General features: G+C 38.5%; 1 protein-coding gene across 2 annotated transcripts in view; it reads right to left on the bottom strand.

The window, feature by feature from the left end:
* Positions 1-22,269, bottom strand: part of stx18 (syntaxin 18) — a 167,068-nt gene that overhangs the window by 15,832 nt on the left and 128,967 nt on the right. For both annotated transcript variants that reach the window (XM_048527422.2, XM_048527431.2), the window contains 6 exons: positions 21,699-21,814; positions 20,050-20,127; positions 14,933-14,999; positions 12,750-12,865; positions 9,195-9,280; positions 3,240-3,298 (listed from right to left, as the gene is read on the bottom strand). In XM_048527422.2, coding sequence (XP_048383379.1) covers positions 3,240-3,298; positions 9,195-9,280; positions 12,750-12,865; positions 14,933-14,999; positions 20,050-20,127; positions 21,699-21,814 — 522 coding nt within the window. The remainder of the gene's footprint in view (positions 1-3,239; positions 3,299-9,194; positions 9,281-12,749; positions 12,866-14,932; positions 15,000-20,049; positions 20,128-21,698; positions 21,815-22,269) is intronic.

The following is a 22,269-nucleotide window of genomic DNA, read 5'->3' on the forward strand; positions in this document are numbered from 1 at the left end:
CCAAGAGCAACTTAAGATATGACACCTAATTCATATCGCACACTGCAGTGTGTGTTAGCCTGCAGAAGTGTAACCTCAGCACTCACAACCATCCCCTCCTTATTTCTTACCAGTCTCCTCCAATTATTGCAGCCCACTTCACTCTACCTCACTCTGCAGCTATTACATTACCCTGCATCTGCTACTCTCATCAACACTTTCATCACTGCCTCAACAGGATGGCCACACACTATTAATCTACCCTGAAATGCACACCCTCAAAACACTTCATCAGACACATGCTAACGCACTGTCTTCTTTCTTGCAAGGAAAATTGGCATTGAACATCAGGCAGCCACAATAAGAGGCCAAACATTCACTTACATTCTGTCCACGCTAACAGACTATCATGTACATTGTTGGCAGTGTGCATTTCAGGAGTACGGTTTCTTCCCGGAGGGATCTGAAACAACTTTCTCCCTTCTCACTGAAATTTCATCCTCAGCTAATGTGCAGCTTTTGGTCGTCACCCATCTCTTTCTGCTTAGCCTTGCCACGAAATGATTCACTTCATCACTGTCTTCCCTTTCAGATAGAAGGCAGAGCAAAGCTGCAACTGCAACTTATATTGATATCGCTCCTTTAATTTAAGAAGAAGGCACAAGATGCTTCACAGATGCATTATAAAGGAAAATTAGACACTGAGCCACGTGTAATATTAAGGCAGATGGTCAAAAAATTGATCCAAGAAGTTATAAGGCCATTAGACTTTATGAAAGAAAGTTAGGGACAGGATTCCAGCACTTAGGACTTGGCTGAAGGCACAACTCTAATGAGTGGGGCATTAAAATGCGGGTGCGTAAGAGGCATGAAATAGAAAAGAGCAGATTTAAAAACAAATCAGAAAGACAGCAAGGACAAAGCCCTGAAGAGACTTGAAAACAAGGATGCGAATTTTAAACCTAAGGCATTGTTTGACTGGGAGCCCAAGTGGATCACTAACCACAATGGGTATACACAAACAGGACTTGGTGCAAGAAAGAGTTTTGATGTCAAGTTTTCAAGGAGTAAAATAAGGATCATTCATTCATCTAAGCTAAGAGGGTGACTGCTGAATAAGTTCACAGTCTAGAACAGAGACATCTTGATTGGGAAGTTCTGTGAATACTAATGTACACGGGCAGATGGATAGGTCTATTTAGTGTGGAATGAGTGTCCATACTACTTGAACAACTCAAATCCCTGGACTATTTGTGGGACTAGCACATGATGAGTTAAAACAGTTTTTGTGCTGAGCAGGGGGCTAGATCGTGCAAGGGAGCCTGAGGCAAGTATATCTCTGCAGACAAGGAGAGTAATGGAATGTGAGAGTCATTCAATCGTGCCTGAAATGGTCTGGAAGATGTTAGCATAGTCACTTGTATTTACAAGGAATGGGAAGGGTTTTTGAGAGCAATATAACCGAGGCAATTGGAGAGTTAGAGAGACTGTGGAGGGTTAAGTGCACCTTGCTGGGGTTATATTATTCTGCTGTCACTATGTATCTTTGTTTATATAGGATCTTTAGATGTTATGCATGGAATGTAGAGATCAAAGTTAAAAAGAGTACTGCAATGTTCCTGCATCAGTTTATACCAGCTGGAATTGAGATATATGGTATCTCAATGTAAACCTGATCATGCACTGTTACACATGGATGGGCTGATACCATAAATCATAAAAGTATACTTTTATAAATTTGTGTATTTAAAATGTAACAAGAAAATTTAAATAAGTAAACAGTTCAACACCCAGGATAACACTGGAGGGTAACCTCACATCCTGATGTAAAAGGAGGGGATGTAAGATGTCTGTACCTGCAGGACGTTTGGCTATAAACCATAGATGTCAATGTAAATCAGGCAGCCTGCCAGTAAGTCATGTCCAATTTATGTAGGGTCTTCGTGCACAATATCCAGATGGTGCAGTCAACCATGGAGTGACTTGTCAGCGCCATGAACACTGTATTCAGAGCCACACTGTACAGCCACTTATAGAAGCTCTGAAAACTTCAACACAAGCTTAGACTGGGCCCAGGCTCCAACATATTCTTACAAAGAACAACGTTGATAGGGTATTTCAGCATGTTTGATTACACCTAGCCACTTGCATCATGCAGCACAGTAGGACTGCTGAATTACAACAGATGCTGTCCGTAATCAGAACTGACAGCGTGCTTGCTCCCCCATAACATTCTCAACCAGTGTCCTTGTTGGGGTAGTTGATGTAATCCAGTCTGCTGCTGAGCTTTGCACAGTCAGAGCTCAGGTGTCCTCAGGAGGATCACTCCCTTCATGTAGCCAATGGGAATGTTACATATAGTGAGCTCTCAGCACAGGTACTAGGAGTTTGTACAAAGGCGACTTGCATTACTAATGTTCAGTAAAAGTAACTGTCCAAGTAAAAGTGATAGATTATCTTGATACAGTAAGCATATATGCTTGAATTCCATTTGCACTTCCTATTTTTAGTTCTAGAAAACAATAGACAATAGGTGCTGGAGTCGGCCATTCAGCCCTTCGAGCCAGCACCACCATTCATTATGATCATGGCTGATCATCCACAATCAGTATCCTGATAACATCCATGAAGCTGAATGAGGGCAGTCAGTTGTGAAGACTAGGTTAGGTAGGTAGTCAAGCTGTGGATATGTTTGGAAGGGGACGGAATATTAATGAGAATCTCATATCAGTGGCTTGCTGCCTGACAGCTCTTGCAGCATTGCTTGCTCTTCCTTTGCAGCCTGTTTCCCATCCCCTTGGTTCATTGGTTGAATTTCTTCCAATGGTTCAAACCACTGCCCCCGTTTGAGTACTTGACTGTATTAATTTTTATGAGCTACTGTCTTCACAAAAGGAGCAAAAATGTTGTACTTGCCAGCATGCTAATTGGATGGTCTACATGTAAAATGACTGCATTAATATAGATAGTGACTTTATTATAGAATGTGAATGTAAATATGTTGCCAAAACAATAAAAAAAATTGACAGGGAGGATTGTGTGTTAGCTTTTACAACTATTCAGACTCAGAGGAAATGTGATTCATAACCTAGGTAAACATTTGTCCCTTCAAATGTGAAAGGACTTGTCATCTCCCTCAACTTACAATGATTTTCACAAACAGCTCATATAAGCATTAGTTGTATTAAAGTCTGCATTAAGTCTCAATTGTTTCCTTTTTATGCTTTACTATCAAAAGAACTGCATTATGATAGAATTACCTCACTTCATCCACCAGGCTGTTCATCTCACTGACAAGGCGCTGGTTTTCCTGTTCAAACTGCCAGAAATAAAGTGCAGTATCAATTATCATGCAAAATATAAAACACATGAATATTCTGAACAAGACCACCATCTCAGGTTCACTTATCACACCTATCAAATTCAAAAAAGACAAACAAATCAATTTGCGACCACAGATAGTTTGCATGGATTAAAAAAAAGATTTTTTTTCTTGACAATGCTCATTATAGATATCTGCATTTACCAGCCCTTCAATCATGTGTAATATGCTTCCAACATACAACGAATGTACAACGAATCAGGATATTGAGATCAGAGATGCACAAGCACTGAAAGAATCAATATGAATCCCAAAGTCCTCATAATGACTCATCTCCCTCTTCTTCCAATTAGCTAATTTATTTATATTTACCTATGAATAAAAGTTATGCATGCTTACAGAAAAATAAACTGTCAGACATAGGGCACGTTCAGAAATGGACAAATCACCAAGTTCAAAGGAATTGACAGCTAAATATAGTTGTGTGATTGACATGAATGGGACACTTTCATACCACGCTCAAGAACTCCCAAGTAACAAATGTGCTATCCATCTTTCAGCAGCACATTACACCTCCTATTAATGTAGTTAGTACAATTCATAACTTTAAGTCAGTTTACCTATTAGAGTCAGAGAGCTGCATAGCATAGAAACAGACCTTTCAGTCCAACTCCCAGGTGCTGACCAGACATCCTAAATTAATTTAGTCCCATTTGTCAGCATTTGACCCATATCCCTCTAAACTATTCCTATTCACGTACCCATCAAGATGCCTTTTAAATGTTGTAATTGTACCAGTATCCTTGCTAAAACACAAAAGTACTTGCCATTAAATAAATGTTCGAAATGAAAATAAGATAGAATAAATTTCCTATGTAACTGAAGATGGCAGGATAAACTCTATATGTGGAGGTACAAAAATGCACTTGATAGGTGAGTGCCTAAGAAACCAAATACATTTGAAGCAATAATATGGAATCATGAGAGCTGCAATAGAATGGGACTATGTTCTGCTGTGTTTCAATGTTGCCTAAGGCTCTCACAGCAAATTCCTCGAGATGTTACTGTAACAAAAACAGTCTTCAGAACTGAGACAGGAAAAGTAAAATTTATGCAGCATTCTCCTAAAGGTCAAATTCACTTAAAAGTGTTAAAATGGGACTCTGCTGAATAAAAGTCACTTATAATTTGGGAATAAGAGAGAAGCAAACAAGTTAATCAAATCAAATTGGAAGTCATTATTCCATTGTTTATAATTATCTCAGCTCACTCCTACGGAATATTTAGCCTCAGCCTCCAACGTACAGACTGCTTGCATTAGAAAAATGTTTACAAAATCACTTGTATATAAATCTGCTTCTTTCTTGTCACATTTGGCAGGAAGAATAAAGCAGTATGTTATTTGAATGTGGACAGGCTGTAGATCTCTAATGTATCTGGGACCTGGGTGTCCTGGTGAATCACAAATACATTAATATGCAGGGTTAGCAAGTGATTAGGAAAGCAAATAGAATATTGGGTATTCATTGCAAGGGAAATGGAGTATAAAAGTAGGGATGTGTTGCTTTGGTGTAAACAGCTTTGGACTGCATCTGGAGTACTATGTACAGTTTGTCTCCCTACTTGAGAAAAGATATCTTACTGCAAACAGTTCAAAGAAATTTCATTTGACTATTCCCAGGGTTGAGAGAATTGTCTTATGAGAAAAGGTTATGCAGTTGGGCCGATAATCATTGTATTTTAGAAGAGTGAGAGCTGATCTTATTGAAATATATAGCAACCTGAGGAAACTGTGAAGGACAGATGTTGAGAGAATATTTCTCCTTATGGGGGAGTCTAGAACTTGGGGTCAAAGTTTAAAAATTAAGTCTCACCCATTTATGACTTAGATGAGAACACTTTTTCTTTATGAGGGACATTAATCTGCAGAATTCTCTTTCCCAGGGGTCACAGGTCATTGAATATTTTCAAGGCTGCATGACATAGTTTATCAATAATGGAGTCAAGAATGATAGGGTAGTCAGACAGGAAAAGGGAATTGAAGCTACAATCAAATCAGCCATGACTTTACTGAACAACACAGCAAGTCCAAGAGCCCTGCTTTTAATCTTTGTGTTATTCAGTACTTCTAAATATGGCCATTTGAACAGTTGAAATTAATGTAGACAACTCTTGCTTAGCACATTTCTAAAGGTTCAGTTGCATAATCTTTCACTTCCATGCACTCTCCATTCCTTCACTTCTGCCACTGGTTGCCACACAGGGTGGTTCTCATGTGCACTGTTCTTTAATCTATTTGTTTATAGGGTGATGGTGTCACTGGCTAGAGTAACGTTTATTGCCTTTCCCTACGTACCCATGAAAAGGTGGTGGTGAGCTGCCTTCTTGAACTGCTGCAGTCTTTGTTGAATGCACATACTGGGCTATCAGCTGCCAGTGAGCGTCAAGATTCTTTGCTGGCAACAATGAAGGAACGGAACTGTAGTTTCAAGTCAGGATGCTGTACGATTTAGTGGGGAATGTGCAGGTGGGGCTGCACCTATCCTTCTAGGAGGTGGAAGTTGCAGGCTTGAAAGGAGCTGCCAAACAAGCCTTGGTGAGTTGATGCAATGTATTGTGTGGATGGTGACTAAGTTCTACCACAGTGTATCAGTGTTGGAGGGAGTGAATGCTGAAGCTGGCCCATGGAATACAAATTGAGGAAGCTGCTATGTCTTGGATGGAATGAACCTTGAGTGTTGTTACAGCTGCACTCATTCAGGCTAGTAGGTAGTATTCCTGGCTTGGGCCTTGTAGATGGTGAACAGGTTTTGAGGAGACAGGAAACAAATTTCCTTGCCACAAAATTCTCAGTCTCTGAACTGCTTTTGTCACAACAGTGTTTATATGGATGTTACAGTTCAGTTTCTGGTTAATGATGACCTCCAGGATGCTGATAGTGGGTAATTCAATGATTGCAATACTCAGGCAACTCTCTGCGCGGAGTTCACACGTTCTCCTGTATCTGTGTGGGTTTCCTTCAGGTGCTCCAATTTCATCCCACAATCTAAAGATGTGCAGGTTAAGTGGATTGGCCATGCTAAATTGCCCATAGTGTCTAGGGATATGCAGGTTAGATGGGATAAGCCGTGGGAAATGCAGGGAAAGGGTAGGGCTGTGGATCTGGGTAGTTGCTCTTCAAAAGGTCATTGTGGACCTGATGGGCCAAATAGGCTGCTTCCACATTGCAGAGGTTCTATGAATGTCTATGGGAGATGCTTAGGTTCTCCCTAGTTAGATATTATTACTGCCTGGTATTTGTGTGAGGTGAATGTAACTTCAGTCCTAGCCTGAACGAGGTCCAGACTTCTGGTTGTTCAGCTGGAAAATCCTTGATTGAGAGACAAACAGCTCTTTTCTTTAATTACTAATATATTTAGAACTAATAAATGAAAGTGTTCAAAAGAACAAAATTAATAACATTAATTTTCTTCTGGGTTGCTTACACCTGTGACAGGGCCAGTAGCTTGGAACTCCTTGAAGCTTCAGGGCAATTCCAAATGATTGGTAACCTCAACTGCATTTAGTGCAGCAAAGCAGTGTCTGAGTGGATATTATCTCAATAACGTTATAGTTAAATGTCTTCATTTTGGAATAAGTGCACAGATTAGGCATATGGTTAATTTGCAAAAGCTACCCAAATACAATCAAGACAAAATTGGTAGCTATTAGTTTGGATCATTTAAACTGTCATTAAATATTACAACTGTCACCATTTTACAATGGCACTTTTAAATTGTACTCTTCAGGTATTGCTAGAATGAATATACAGAATAAATAGAATGGAAGTCCGCCAATCTGATTTATGCCAGTGTTTATGGTAGACATGGGCCTCCTTCCAACCTAGTTCATCACTTCCCTATCAGCATAACCTTTTATTCCTTTCTCCTGTAAATATTTACCTAGTTGCACTCTACATGATAGCAAGGTTCACATTCTAATCACTCTCTGGATAAACTAAAGAAGGTTTTTTTTTGGATTTATTAGCAACCATGTTGAACTTATAATTCCTCAAGTGGAAATGTTTTCTGTGTCTACCGTATCAAACCCCTTCATAATGCTACATATTTTTTATTAAGTCACCCTGAGCCTCCTCTCTTCTCGAAAAAAAAGTCTATTAAGTATATTTGCCAATTGTCCATGCAGCAATTATGGCTGCACAGTTGTCAACTATACCTGCCTATGACGCAAGTTGAAGATAAGACGGTCCGTGCTGCTTGCTCATCCAATCCAAACAAGAAAACCCCAAAAAACTTACCGTTCTATGAGAATAACATCAGAAAGATTTTATTCATCAAAATACTCTCAATGTTGGCAGTTATTCATGTGTTATTTTGTTTTATCTCTGTCTCAAGTATATGTATAGGCATTTATAAGTACAGAACTTCAGTATTTCTGAAGTTATTGAAGCTTTTCATCTTGCATCATCTGTCCTGATAAATACAAAACGTAAAGTTGCAACAGCATGTCTCTTTTTCCGTATTGTGCTATTTTCTTCAGGTTTTTATTACATGTTTCTGACATTGTGGCATTTAAATTTCAACAAATGCCTCTTATCTTTCAATGCCAGCACTCAATGCTGAATTTCATAATCCTTGTCCTGTATCTAATATGCAAAACCCTCTCCAGATTTTAAAATTGGTAGTGAGACCTTAAAGTCACAAGATGAGAGAAAATGGCCATTTTGAATATCACAGTTCTGGAGGAACAGATTGAATCAACAGCTGATAACGAATCCTTGGACAGTGGAAATGTGATTTATTAGCAAGGGAGCTGGGTAAGTTAGGCCTGACCAGAACACAAAATTATTCCCTCAGTTACAGCCTGAAGCTGTGACACAAATTTCCAGTTTTCTTTTTAAATTCATTCACAAAATGTGGATATGGTTAGTATTTATTGCCCATTCCTAATTGCCCTTGACAAGTTGGTGGTGAGCTGTCTTCTTGAACTGCTGAAATCCATGGCAGTAAGTACACCCATAGTGCCATAATGAAGGGAATTCCAGGGTTTTGACCCAGCAACAGTGATATATTTCTAAATCAACAAAGTGTTGGCAGTACAGTGAACGAATGCTGATAGTGTTTGATGGACTGTCAATCATGGGGGGCTTTTATACATGAGCATTTGAGTATTAACATCAGCATTGACCTTGCTTGGAAATGGCACTTTTGCCTCAGGATCTGTAAGTGGTGGATTAAGTCCCAGTCTAGAGACTTCAGTACGTATTGCACATAGTCAAATTGATACTTCAAGCAACACTAAAAAAGGAGTTGCAGTGCTAAAAGTTGCTGTTCTCCAGATGAGACATGAAATTCAGGTACCTTTTCCTGTCCCTGATAACGTCAAGGCGCCATTTGAAAAACAGCAGAGGAGATCTGATATACTTGTGAATACTGGCGATGTTGAAAAGTGGGAACGAAAACTGAAAAAGCTGGGTCATACAGCAAGTCTGATAGCATTTGTGAAGAAAGAGAAGAGTTAAAGTTACCTTTCATCAGAAGTGATGGAAGGGTTAGAGCTGTATCTGTTTCTCTCTTCACAAATACTACCTTATCTCCTGAGTACATCCAGAATTTTCCGGTTCTACAATAATAAAACACGATAGCTCAGAAGACAAAAAGAAAGAATTTGTGATGGTTAAACTTCCTTGGAAGAATGAGGATCGTAAATCAATGCCAAATCTCTTCATTATTAGATTCATTAAAGTACAGAAGTTACAATGAAACGAATTAGTGTTTGCTGCTGAGAAAGAAACCATCTGGCATCTTCCTGAGTTCACAGACTGTAACTGAAATAATATCTGGTGAGCAAGTTAATATAACAGCAATCAATTGCACTGAAGGATGAAACTTACCATTTGAATTTCTTCTGGTGAAAGTTCATCTTCCTTTGAATCCTCCCAGACACCCAAATTCTCATGTACTTCTGGAAAACTTTTATCTGTGCAAGATAATTTTGATATTGATATACAAACTTTCACAGATGCCCTCAAAAGAATTAAAGTAGAACTTGAATAAATACAGAAGGGAAGAATAAGCAGAAGGATATGGTTTCAGGATGAGATGAACCAAGCTGGAAGGAAGCTTATTTGGAGCATAAATATCATTATTGAACTCTTGCCTGAATGGCATGTCCTGTGCTATACGTTCTACATAATTCTATGTTAACTATGCAAAAGGCATTCTACTTAATAAGTCTCTCTAACAGGTGCTTCATAAATATTCAAGCAGCTGTTTAGTGTACTCCAATTATTAACAATTAATAAAATTAGAAATGCTAGCAATTTTATTGGCCATTCATGGGTAGGGAATCGAGCAGGCAGACCTTCAAAATTAGGTTAGTGGTAAAATGCTACAGATGCTGGAAATCTGAAACAATCACAGAATTCTGGAGAAATTCAACAGGTCTGGCAGTATCTGTGGAGAGAGAAACAGTGTTAACATTTTGAATCTGTTACGACTCTTCGTTAGAACAGAGTTTCTCTGGCATTCTCTGTGTTTGCTGCTGAAAAATTGGGTGCCTTGTTATCCACAGCGTACCTGCTGCCTGTCCTGACAAGATTTTAGAAACGGCAGGGGAGGTGTTACAAGGGCCATTCATCAATTCACCAACTGAGGCCCTTAATTGGGCAAGTAATGCCAACCTAAGGGACTCACATGCCATTCTCTGATTTAACGAACAGAGGGAGATGCTTGTTTACAACGTACAGCCCAACAGAATAAGGAATCCACAATCATGAGGTACTTAAAAAAACCCAGAAGAGTGCTTAATCACCAGCTACTGGAAGGATTCCCATGTAATTTATCTCAAGTAGGAGTACTAAAGAGAATTAAAGTAAATATTGGGAGGGCTTTGATGTATTTTTTGGGTTGTGGGAAGTAAACAGCAAGGGTCTAGGCCCGAAACGTCAGCTTTTGTGCTCCTGAGATGCTGCTTGGCCTGCTGTGTTCATCCAGCCTCACATTTTATTATCTTGGAATCTCCAGCATCTGCAGTTCCCATTATCCCAGTAAACAGCACAAGTGAGTTTATGTTACAAAATGTTGTTAAGGGAGAATATTAAATCAGTGGTGCTTAATTTACCTTAAATATGTGATAATGTTAATGTTAAAAAATGGGAAATTGTGTGGTGCACTTCTGAAGTTTATTATGCATGTTTGAAATTTTTCTTTAGAAATTAACAGCCCCTAATAAGATTGTAACAGTACCTCTACCAGGGCTTTCTTTATAATTTGATCTTCTTAATAAGTATCCTGCGTGCTGCATTGTGAAATGCCCTCTGAAATTCTACGTATACATTTACTGCATTACCTTGCAGAATCACATGCTGGCCAGACTGGGTAAGGGAAGCAGACTTCCTTCCACAAAGGGGACTAGTAAACTGGATGAAATTTTTATGGCAATCCATGTAGCGTCATGGCCATCATTACTGATACTAGTTTTTTTGTTCAGAGTTATTTATTAGTTTAATGTACATTCCCCAGCTTTTACGGTGAGATTTAAACTTGTATTTGTGGGTCATTAGTCAATGCCGCTGGGTTACTAGTTTAGTAATTTAGTAACAATGTTACCTTTTGCAAATTGTAAGTAATCCATTGCAGGATATTAGACAAGCAGACATCAAGACAAATGGTATTAAAAAGGACAGTTTAAAATCTCAACTGTAATTTATAGTGCAGCTATTTGCAGTTAAATGAAAGCAAGAAACCTATGGAATTTGAGCAGATATATAAAGAAAGGTTGATCCATCTAGTGTTCCATTTATTCTAACATTATAGCCAAACAAGCCCCTTTATCTCCACTAAAATTGTGACATTGTCTGGTCTCTAGACAATAGAGCAGACTCAGTTGGTTTTCTAATCACCAAGGTCTTAGTGTTTAGAATGCTGTTTCTTCAACCTGTCTGTGCCATTGCAATTAACAGCAAACACATCTGAATTAGTCATCTAGAACTTTGTGGTTATGAAGATATGCTGTTATTTTAATTTAGAATATAATTAATCGGACATATACTCATATCTTGGAAAGACTCATCACAAAGCAAAGGAAGTAAGGAAACCTGCTGCATTTGCAAAGAACATGAGCTGATCAAATAAAGTCAATGAGAATAATACATTATGAGAGGTTACATGACCTCATTTATTACTTAAACAACCTAAGTCATTTACTTCTGATTCTGAACCACATACAGTCTGAGATATTTGCAAATGCATGTATCATTTCCGTTTTAAATTCAAAATTTGTTGTGACCAGTGGAGTGGAACAAGGAACAGAATCAGTACACTTGTCCTAACTTGGTTATAACGGAATGTCATGACTGAAGACATTGCTAGATAGGTCTGAATTCCAGAACACTCCATCTCTCAGGAAGCAGTCTTAGGAAGTAAGGTTGCTGGGGACTAATAATTCAGGGGCCCAGGCAAATGCTCTTGGGAAGTAGGCTCAATTCCACCAAGTCATCTGGAATTTGAAGTCAATTAATAAAGCTGGAATATAAAACTAGTCTCAATGATGGTGATTATTAACCAAGAATTGTTGTAAAAATCTTTAGATTGCAGATCCACAGCAATATGGTTAGATCTTAAATACCTTTTGAAATGGCTGAGCATGCTACAGAGCTCGAGGCAATTAGAGACGAGTAACAAACACTGATGTCCTCATCCCATTAAAGATTAAAACAAATTTAGTTGGATTAAATAGGTATGAGACGCTTTATTTTGCTCTGTGAATGATCAATACACTCACAATGAAATTCCACGAAGATGACAAAATGTTGCCCATCAAACAATGGAATTGTAGAAGAATGTTTATTTTGCTAGTACTGATTTAGATTAGCTAACATAAATTTATGCGCCTCCAGAGTTATCTGGCTAACTTCAAAGAGATCAGGAATATTTACTTAACCAAGAAAAATTTGTCTCATTCAAGTGAGTTGCACTCATTCACATGATGTCCTTTTTAGTTTTAAGTAATCCCCAATTTAAATTACTCACATCGTCCTATAATTCAATGACACCTGTCTACTCAGATTATTCTCAAATTAATTATGCAAATGAGAGCAAAGTAGCAAATGAATGTTATCTGTGTGGATTTAAAACTAAACTCTATACTTTGTATAGATGGTGTTTTTCTTCTTTCTAATCCCTTACTTAGTACTGCATTGTGTAATACAAACCTTTAAATGCTAAATGAACAACGGAAAGATAAAATTAATGATTCTCTTCGTTTCAGATATGTTGTAATTGTAAATTCAGGCCTCTGATACTTGGAGATTCTAATATTTTGTTGTGTCCATTTTCTATTAATAACTATCAATATATTGCATCACTGAATAGGAAAATGGCAAGACCTCAGCTTTCGTTAAATCACAATCTAGAGCGTGCAATTCGCATCATTTACTGTTACAAACCATTGCTTTCATCTTTTAAGACCAGCTCCTCTGAATTTTCTGGCCTGACAGGAGGAATATTCTCTGGAGATGATATTAATGTCTTGTTGCTATGTTGTTCAGGTTCAAGTCTTGACCTACGAAAAATAAATCTGTCAGAACAGTTTACAACAACAGATTAGATTTACGCAATCCCATGTTTCCTGATTCCCAAGGTCATAACTTGAAGTTAAAATGGCTTCTGAGGGTCAGAGGTAAAATAATATTAATGTTTTCACAATTAGACAAATTTTATCAACCATGCCACCTTCAATATTCCTGTGCCTCAGATCTCATCTTCATTTCTTATGTTGTAAAACAAGATGCCGTAAGACAATTATTAATGATCTCTGTGGGTCTACTACAAACTACTGGAGCAAGTGAGCCATGTATGCAGTTACAAATCTTTGTACTTACGATTTATTATTTCATGTAATTTGATTCTTCTGTTCACATTCCATTTCCACATTACACTTTTTAGCCATTTGCAAATAAAATTCCTGCTTCAATGACTTTATGACATTTTTTCAGCTATTATTTTCATTGGTTTCCTAGATTATACAAAATATTTATTCTCTGCACTTCTTATAAGACTGTAATAAATAGGAACTGGAGTGGGCCATTTGCCCCTTGAGTCTGCTCCGCCATTCAATGGGATCATGGCTGATCCAACATTCCTTACGTTCAATTTCTTGCAATTTCCCCATAACGCACAAGACTCCCACTGATCAAGAATCTACCTAACTCAGCCTTAAATATGCACAAGGACTCCACCTCCACAAGTCTCTGTGGCAATGAGTTCCAAATATCACAACATTCTGCAAGATGAAATTCCTCCTCATCTCCATCTTAAATTGGCAGCCCTTTATTATGAGACTATGTCCTAGATTCTCCCAGGTGGAGAAACATCCTTTCATTATTTATTTATTTATTTATTTATTTAAAAATGTGACTCAATATTCTTGCTTGTCTGATTATCCTGGTTCAGTTTATTATATCAATGTTGCAGGTGGAGTTAAATATTTAGGTAAAACTAGATCTTGAGCACAATAACTGCTCCAAAATTTCATATACATTGGGCCGAAAGTTACACAGGGATGGGGAAGATGACTTTCCACCTCCCTCTTCCATTCCCAGACGGATCATTGGCTAGAGATGTGGTGCAAATGATCAACATTGCCTAATTATTGGACGCCCACCATTTACCTGGAAGTAAATCCTGTCCTCGGAAGCTAATAAGTGAACATAGGAACAGATGTGGGCCATTCTAGTGCCAGAGTTAAGCAAGAAGCACGGCCAGGACTGAAGAAAGAGGCTCAAAGAAGATCATAGCAAAGAGGTACATCCCAAAGCTTTAGAGCAGGGATGGACAGCGAAGCCCAAGGAGCAGGGAGTGCACAGTGGGGGAAAAGGTTCTTTTGCACAGGTGGTGTAGAAGGAAGCGTGGGACATCTTTGGAGGAGGTGTGCCTCTGATGAACGCTCAATTATATTCATCCCTTCCTTCCAGCCTTCATTCATCCAGGCATTTAAAAAGCCTGCAGCCCGATTATAATATTTAAATAACAAAGCCCTTTCTGGCAGTGGATATGTGGCCCGCACACCTCCAATCAACTATCCTAATTCTGCTAGATTTTCAACTGTACGTGTGCTGGTTTGGATGCAGCTTGGTGGTTAGTGTTAGATCCAAGCAATTTCCTCATCTCACCTTACATAAACTCAGCCATTTTTCATAGGGTTTATAATTTGTATAATCGGTACTATGAGCTAGACAACCTCAGCTGAAGCTATACAACCTGAATGAAAGTCTGCTACAGATGCTGTCTGGCTGGTCAAAAATACAAGGAATAGTTCAGTGACTTGCCCCCAAATGTCCTCTCCCTTACTCTATAATGAGTAACATGCAGTGTAGTCTCTATTAAACACTCAGGCAATGAAATGACATAAGAATTAAAAACTGAATTCAAATACTGAGCTTTTGCAAACAGGACTTTTATTGCATTACGTGTCTGACTGTTTTAAGGAAAACCAACAGTAATGGTAGAACAGAGACAATGTAATGTTATGATACCGTAACTGGGGTCAATTTCAGTCAATATATAGCTTTTCAAGTTGCAGACTGCCCTTTTACAATCAAACTGAGCATTATGATTTTACTTTACTTACAATCTTTTCTTATCCACCACTCGTTTGACTCGAATAGCCCTTTGTTCAGAGTACACTTTACACACATCTGCCGGATTACAAAAATGAAAATATATTAAATCTGAACATACAGGAAATTAAACAGCAAATTTTTGGGGGTCAATTTACAACACAGTGGATTCAAATTGCACACTATTGAACAGCCTACAGCTTTTTAGGCAATCTAAAAAAATAGTTGCAGAGAGCGTGGACAAAATTATGACTTTCTAAAATTCCTTAGATTTGGGAATAATCCTATCAGATTGGATGTCAGCAACTGTTAGTTAAATGAGGTAGAAGTAAAACAGGGTAAGACACACCAGTTAGCCTAACATTGTTTGCTGGGAAAGTGCTAAAATCTATTATTAAGGAAGTCTTCATATTGCATTTAGAAAAAGTATTGCATGATTAGAATAAACCAACACAATTTTATTCAAGGAAACTGTGTTTGAAAAAAATTTGTTGGAGTTTTTTTTGAGGACGTACCTGGTAAGATAGATAAAGTGAAGCTATGGATACGGAATGCCAGGGTTTCTTAAAAAAAATTCAATAAATTGGCAAACAGAAGCTTAATCAAAGACACAAAGGCTCATGACTGAGGTTAATATATTAGCATGGACACAGGACTGGTTAATGGACAAGAAGCATGAATGGGCACGAATAGGGCATTTTCAAGTTTGTAGGCAGTGAATACAGGAGCACCACAAAGTCAGTGCTGGGCAATCAGATTTTTACATTCTACATTAATGACTTTGACAAAGAGACAGAGAGTAATGAATCTACATTTGCCGATGACATAATGCTAGGTGGAAAGGGAAGCTGTGTGGAGGACAAAAGAGGCTGCGAAAAGATACAGATTGGTTAAGTGAGTATACAACAAGATGGCAGATGGATAATATAGGCAAGTGTGAAGTTATTCACTTTGGTCACAGGAATAGAAAAACAGAATTTTTTTAAAGAAGGTGTGAAACTTGTAAGGTCTGATACACAAAGAAATTTGAATGTGCTTGTGCTTAACGATACACAAAGTCACTAGGCAGTAACAGTAAGTAACTCAGAAGCCAAATGGTATGCTAGCCTTACTACAAGATGATTGATGTACAGGAATAAAGAAATCTTCTTACAACTGTAAGGGGTGTTGCTGAGACCTCATCTGAAGCAGTGAGTACAGTTCTGGTCTCCACATTTAAGATATATTTATATTCCAGGCAGTACAGTTAAGGTTCTCTTAATTAAAATCTTCAGATGATGAGTTGTACAATGATCAGATGTTGAGCAAATTTAGAAACTTATAAAAATGAAAGCTGATCTCATTGAAATGTACGAGATTCTGAAGGGCTTGACAGGGCTTGGATACTGAGAGATTATTTCAACTCGTCAGGGAATCTCAAACATGGGGGCATAGTGTCTGAATAAGGGGCCGATCATTTAGGACTGAGGTGTGGAGAAATTTCTTCTTTAACTTTTGATTTTTCTAAGTTTCCAAATTTGCACAGCATCCACTCATAGTACAACTCATCATCTTAAATTTTAATTATGTGAACAGTAACTATAGATTAGATTAGATTTTTAGATTAGATTCCCTACAGTGTGGAAACAGGCCCTTCGGCCCAACAAGTCCACACCACCCCTTGAAGCATCCCACCCAGACCCATCCCCCATATAACCCACACACCCCGAACACTACGAGCAATTTAGCATGGCCGATGCACCTAGCCTGCACATCTTTGGGCTACTGCCTCGAATTTTAAATGTGGAGACCAAAACTGCACTCACTGCTTCAGAATAGGTCTCACCAAAAACCTGGATGGTTGTTAAGAAGACTTCTTCATTCCTATAGATCAGTTGTCTTGTAGTAAGGCAAGGATGCCATCTGTCTTCTGAGTTACTTGTTATACCTGCCTATTAACTTTGTATGTATCATGAGCACAAGCATAAGCACACTCAGATTTCGTTGTTTATCAGAACTTACAAGTTTCACACAATCTTAAAAAAAATTCTACTTTTCTATTCCTTTGACTAAAGTGAATAACTTCACACTTACCTATGTTATCCACCTGCCATCTTGTTATATACTCACTTAACCAATCTGTATCTTTTTGCGGCCTCTTTAGTCCTCCACACAGCTTACTTTTCCGCCTAGCTCGAAAGGATGTGAATTGTTAGAATTTTCTCGCCCAGAAAGTTGAGTTTTTAATGTTCTACATATTTAAAGCTGGGGTAGACAGATTTTTGGCCTCTCCGGGAATCAGGAGATATGGGAAGTCGGCAGGAAAAATGGAATTGAAGCTCAAAATCAGCTTTGATCGTAGTGGATTGCAGGGCAGACTCAACTGGCCATACTGGCTACTCCACCTATTTCTTATGTTATCATGCTTATCAATGCAAACAAGAACAGAACACTAAGATTAAGGAACATGATTTAATTTTCTATTCTGGATCTAAAAAGTTTCCAAATTCAATGCAAATGAGCAGATGAGCCAGACAGATCTCCATCACTACTTCTCTGCTGTCAGCCACCGGATCGTAGTGTGTGTAAGAACAACCCAGAACTGCTGGTCTTCAACGTGCACTCCTCGCCAGAGGTGTCTGATCTTCCCCCATAATTCCTACAATCAAAATAAAAATTCACTACTTTGCAGGACAAGTGCAAAGTGACAGGATTTTAAATCAACTCAGGAAATTAGGGTTCGTATTTGTCATGAAAAGTTTGATCTTTCCAACTATTTTATTAGTTGGCTCTTCTGTCTATTTAATTCAACACTTAGCTATGCAAGGGGAGGTGAAGGGTCTAGGCCCGAAGCGTCAGCTTTTGTGCTCCTGAGATGCTGCTTGGCCTGCTGTGTTCATCCAGCTTCACACTTTATTATCTTGGATTCTCCAGCATCTGCAGTTCCCATTATCTCTGGTATATACTTACGTAGGCTTTGAGTTTAGGAAGTATTGTGATCTGTATTCAAAGAGAAGTGTTTGCTTATCCAACCTTGCGTCAATTATATTTAAATGCAATTTATAACTATTGATTACAGCTTAACAGTCCTTCGTAGAGAGTAGGTAAAATCATTACTGTACGTTCCAAAGGGTTAAGCTAGGCGGATCAACAGGTGCATATTCGTAAAAGCTATTCATAGAACATAGAACAGTACAGCACAGAACAGGCCCTTCAGCCCACAATGTTGTGCCGACCATTGATCCTCATGTATGCACCCTCAAATTTCTGTGACCATATACATGTCCAGCAGTCTCTTAAATGACCCCAATGACCTTGCTTCCACAACTGCTGCTGGCAACGCATTCCATGCTCTCACAACTCTCTGCGTAAAGAACCTGCCTCTGACATCCCCTCTATACTTTCCACCAACCAGCTTAAAACTATGACCCCCCGTGCTAGCCATTTCCGCCCTGGGAAATAGTCTCTGGCTATCAACTCTATCTATGCCTCTCATTATCTTGTATACCTCAATTAGGTCCCCTCTCCTCCTCCTTTTCTCCAATGAAAAGAGACCGAGCTCAGTCAACCTCTCTTCATAAGATAAGCCCTCCAGTCCAGGCAGCATCCTGGTAAACCTCCTCTGAACCCTCTCCAAAGCATCCACATCTTTCCTATAATAGGGCGCCCAGAACTGGACGCAGTATTCCAAGTATTCATATGATTAAGGGAATCTGAAGGCTCATTTCATCTGGGTAAACTGCATCTTTTAGGTCAAAGACTTCAAGTTAAATTCATTATATCTGAAGTACATTCAATGTACTGCACTAAATCTGGCAATACAATTGCATGGGATACATTGTCTGGAAACTGTTGATAGAAGTGGTTAAAAGTTTTATTTAATATTTTAAAATCATTTCAACAACAATGGCATTTGTTGCTCCTTGATCAATCCCAAGGCATTATGTACCACAGATCATATGCTGCAGAGAAGATTTGTGGAGAAAGAAGAATATGGGTAGTGATGCATTCAAAGGCGATTTGAAAAGATAGCAAATGGTGCTCAGGACCCTGCTCAATGTGGTGAAATTCTGAAGGTGTGCAAAAAGACACAGGAGACTGCCAATTTGTCAAGATTTCAATGGAGCTGGAAGTACTTTTGCAAATATTCTGCTCTGATCTTTCATTTTAGGCTTTTCACAATGGGCTTTTGTTTCTTACTGTTTCATAAGGTTTGTATCCAAAGGGACGCATTCAGTCTTTCCAGACAGAAAGACACAGGCAATTTTCTCCTGAAAAGTCAGAGACGATGCAATTACTAGGATTACATCTATTGAAATGCTTTGTCAGGATTACCTTCAAAAGGTATCGGGGTTTGATCTTTAGGAGTACACCCCTAAGGTACCAGGGCTGAGAAACACGTAGGAGGCAATGTGAAAGTAAGAATCCAAACTCATACAAAGCTTCTGCCAAAAGTCTTCAAGGCCCAGTTTATTTCTGAGTGTCAGTTATTTTTATATTGGTATGTTCTATGCATAACAGTAAAATTGCTATTTGCCTTTGCTTGTGTATTTTTTTAACAAATTTGTTTTTGTACTTTAAAAGTTATGCCGCACCTGACAAGCTGCTTACTGTAACATTTCTGAAAGTCCAGGACATCGCAAGTCGGCTCAAGATATATCCAATATCCCAAAGATAATGATGTGGATTTGAATTTGCTCCCATGGGTTTACTACATCAGTAGATACTGCATGTGTAAAGTTAGACTCCAGCTAGTAAGAAGAAAGAACTTTCTTTGTAGGATTGGCCTTTGATGTTGGGCATGAAAGAAAAGATCCAAGTTAAAAAATAAAAATTCTTTCAATTTAGCCTTTTATGATTATCTTTCTGCACAGTGTGACTACAACGTTGCCAGACTATTAAGGCTTGCATTTGCTTGTGTTCAGTACTCTCAAGTGTTCCTCTTAAGCCACACTCAATTGCTGGCTAATTTGTGTCCATGCATTCTCGGATTCACTGTAAAAATAAAGCTGATGAAGTGAAATGTACAATCACTATCCTATGCAAGCAGCTTAACATAGTAATATATTAGATAACCAATTTTAAAACCAATGTTTCCTTAAACCATGAAGCATTTCCCACATCCCTGATTAAAACAAATTAAAATTACTTTTCAGGTAAACTTCAAGCAAATCCAATACACCTTCCCTGTGTTCCTTCACTTGGGGAGAAATCACATTCTTCATGGCTGGAATGGAAGCAACAAGCCTTTAATGCAAATACACTTCACAATTTTCAGTCATATTAAGTAAACAATAATCTCATGGGCTAATTACCTAATTGCAAAACCTAACAATTAGTTGAAAAGACAGTTAATTGGGAGCCTTAGGAACTCCTAAATCATACGTTTCATGCATGTAGGTTCTGACAGAAGTCTGACACAACATCCCTTAGTAAATAATTTCAACTCATTAGCTTACATGCTCATCTATAACAACAAAACCAATTTACTTTGCAGATAAGGGAGAGAAAAAATGTTCTGAATGGATGGGTGGCTGGGGACAAGTCAACGAGGACCAAAAAAGTCTAAGGTTCAATGGGTGTTGTTGGAAAGAACAGTGAATTTGACAAAAGTGTTCTCAACATCAATGAAGTTATACAATTAACAAGCTGTGATTACTTCTCCCTGGAAGTGGTCAGGAAGGTAGTGAGAACAGCAAAAAATTGGGCAAGTCAGCTAGGGAAAGATACTCACTTCCTCAGCAATTAAATGCTGAGTGAGAAGATTCAATAATGACCTTCTCATCAACAATTAAGGCCTTTAAGTAATCATGTAACAGCCTGTCAGCTCTCAAGTAACTCGGGTCAGTTTGATGTGGCAAACATTGGTGGGGGCAAAAAGTCAGCTGCTCCTGAAGATGGAGCACTACATCTTGGCTGTGGCATTGTTTTCTACTCTGGTGCAGTCAATCTCAATGGTAACAGATGTCAACCTGAGTCCAGAGTAGACTGACAATGCAAGTCCTTCAGACTGAGAATGGATTCTGAGCCTGAATAAAACTCACAAAAGGCATTTGAATGGCACGTGACAATAAAGGCTATTATATTTCCAGCATGGTGGCTAACTCAATTGAAAGACAGCTATTGTGACAAATAGAAAAGGGGCAGGTGATATTTACTTGATGCTGGGTAAAGTATAATGCTGGCCATTAATGATAGATTTTGACTCTGCACCTGACTATATAGCAGAGGTGTCCAAGTATGGAGGCCAAAAACTAGAAAAATCGCAGAAACACCGAGTTGAATTTATTCACGCAAATTCTGTTTATCCGTTATACTTCTGTTCTTCTTATTTTCAATTTTGATTCTCCCCTCGAACCCATTCCCAACTTCTCCCATACCAAACTATCAATGAAGTAACAATGGGAACTTGTTCTTGAACTTCTGCTGCTTCCACTTTAGAGATGGAAGCCAAGAATTACTTTAGAACATACGTTTGATGTGATAACATGCAGTTTCTCCTTCAAGGTATTTCTTTCACAGCTTTCAATACTCTGTCCTGCCATACATTCAACCTCATATAGCTCAGTATATAAGGGAAATGTTCTTTCATCCACTTTGTACATCCTCCTAAAAATATTTTACAGCCATCCAATAAAACTAATAATCTATAATAAGCCAGCCATTCACACTGCTTTTTAATGTTCCTGAAAACAAAGTCTCAATCCTAGCTGCACATTCACAAGAGTTAAGCTGCTTGATTAATACTTTTAAAAAAGGCTTTGCAAAAATTTCAAATTCACATTTTTTTGTCTTTACCTTCTACCCTCAGCTGATGGATGGCATCAGAGCACGTGCGCATGAAAATCTGGGCATCCTGATCAATCTGGTCACGTTCCATATCTGTCATACTGGAATATTCTGACATTACAAAGCTGAGAAAAGAAGAAAACAAGTAACGTTACAAGTTTAAAAAGTGGAAGTAAATAAGAGTAAAACATTGGTCAGCCCTCAACACCACAGGTATCTTCGGAGCAAAGAAAGGAGGAGGTAAGGTTTAATGCCTTCCTCTCCACAGACACTCTATGCTTTGCTGAATGCTTCCAGCATTTTCTTCTGTTTTCATTTCAGATTTCCCAAATCAGTAGTTCTGTGATTTTTGTTTTAAATTATGTTTAGTCTAGAGTTCTGACACTAAGATAGAAGAGAAAGAAAAAACTGGAGAAAGGTGAATATTCCACCTGGAATATTATTTTGTGTCTCAGCTGTGGTTCAATCAATAGCAGCCTTGCCTCTTAGTCAGAAAATTGAGGGTTCAGGTCCCAGTCCAGGATTTCAGCACTAAACAAATATAGGACCATTCAATAGTGCAACACCTAGGGAATGCTGC

Source organism: Stegostoma tigrinum, chromosome 1, assembly GCF_030684315.1.
Source record: "Stegostoma tigrinum isolate sSteTig4 chromosome 1, sSteTig4.hap1, whole genome shotgun sequence".
NCBI lineage: Eukaryota > Metazoa > Chordata > Chondrichthyes > Orectolobiformes > Stegostomatidae > Stegostoma > Stegostoma tigrinum.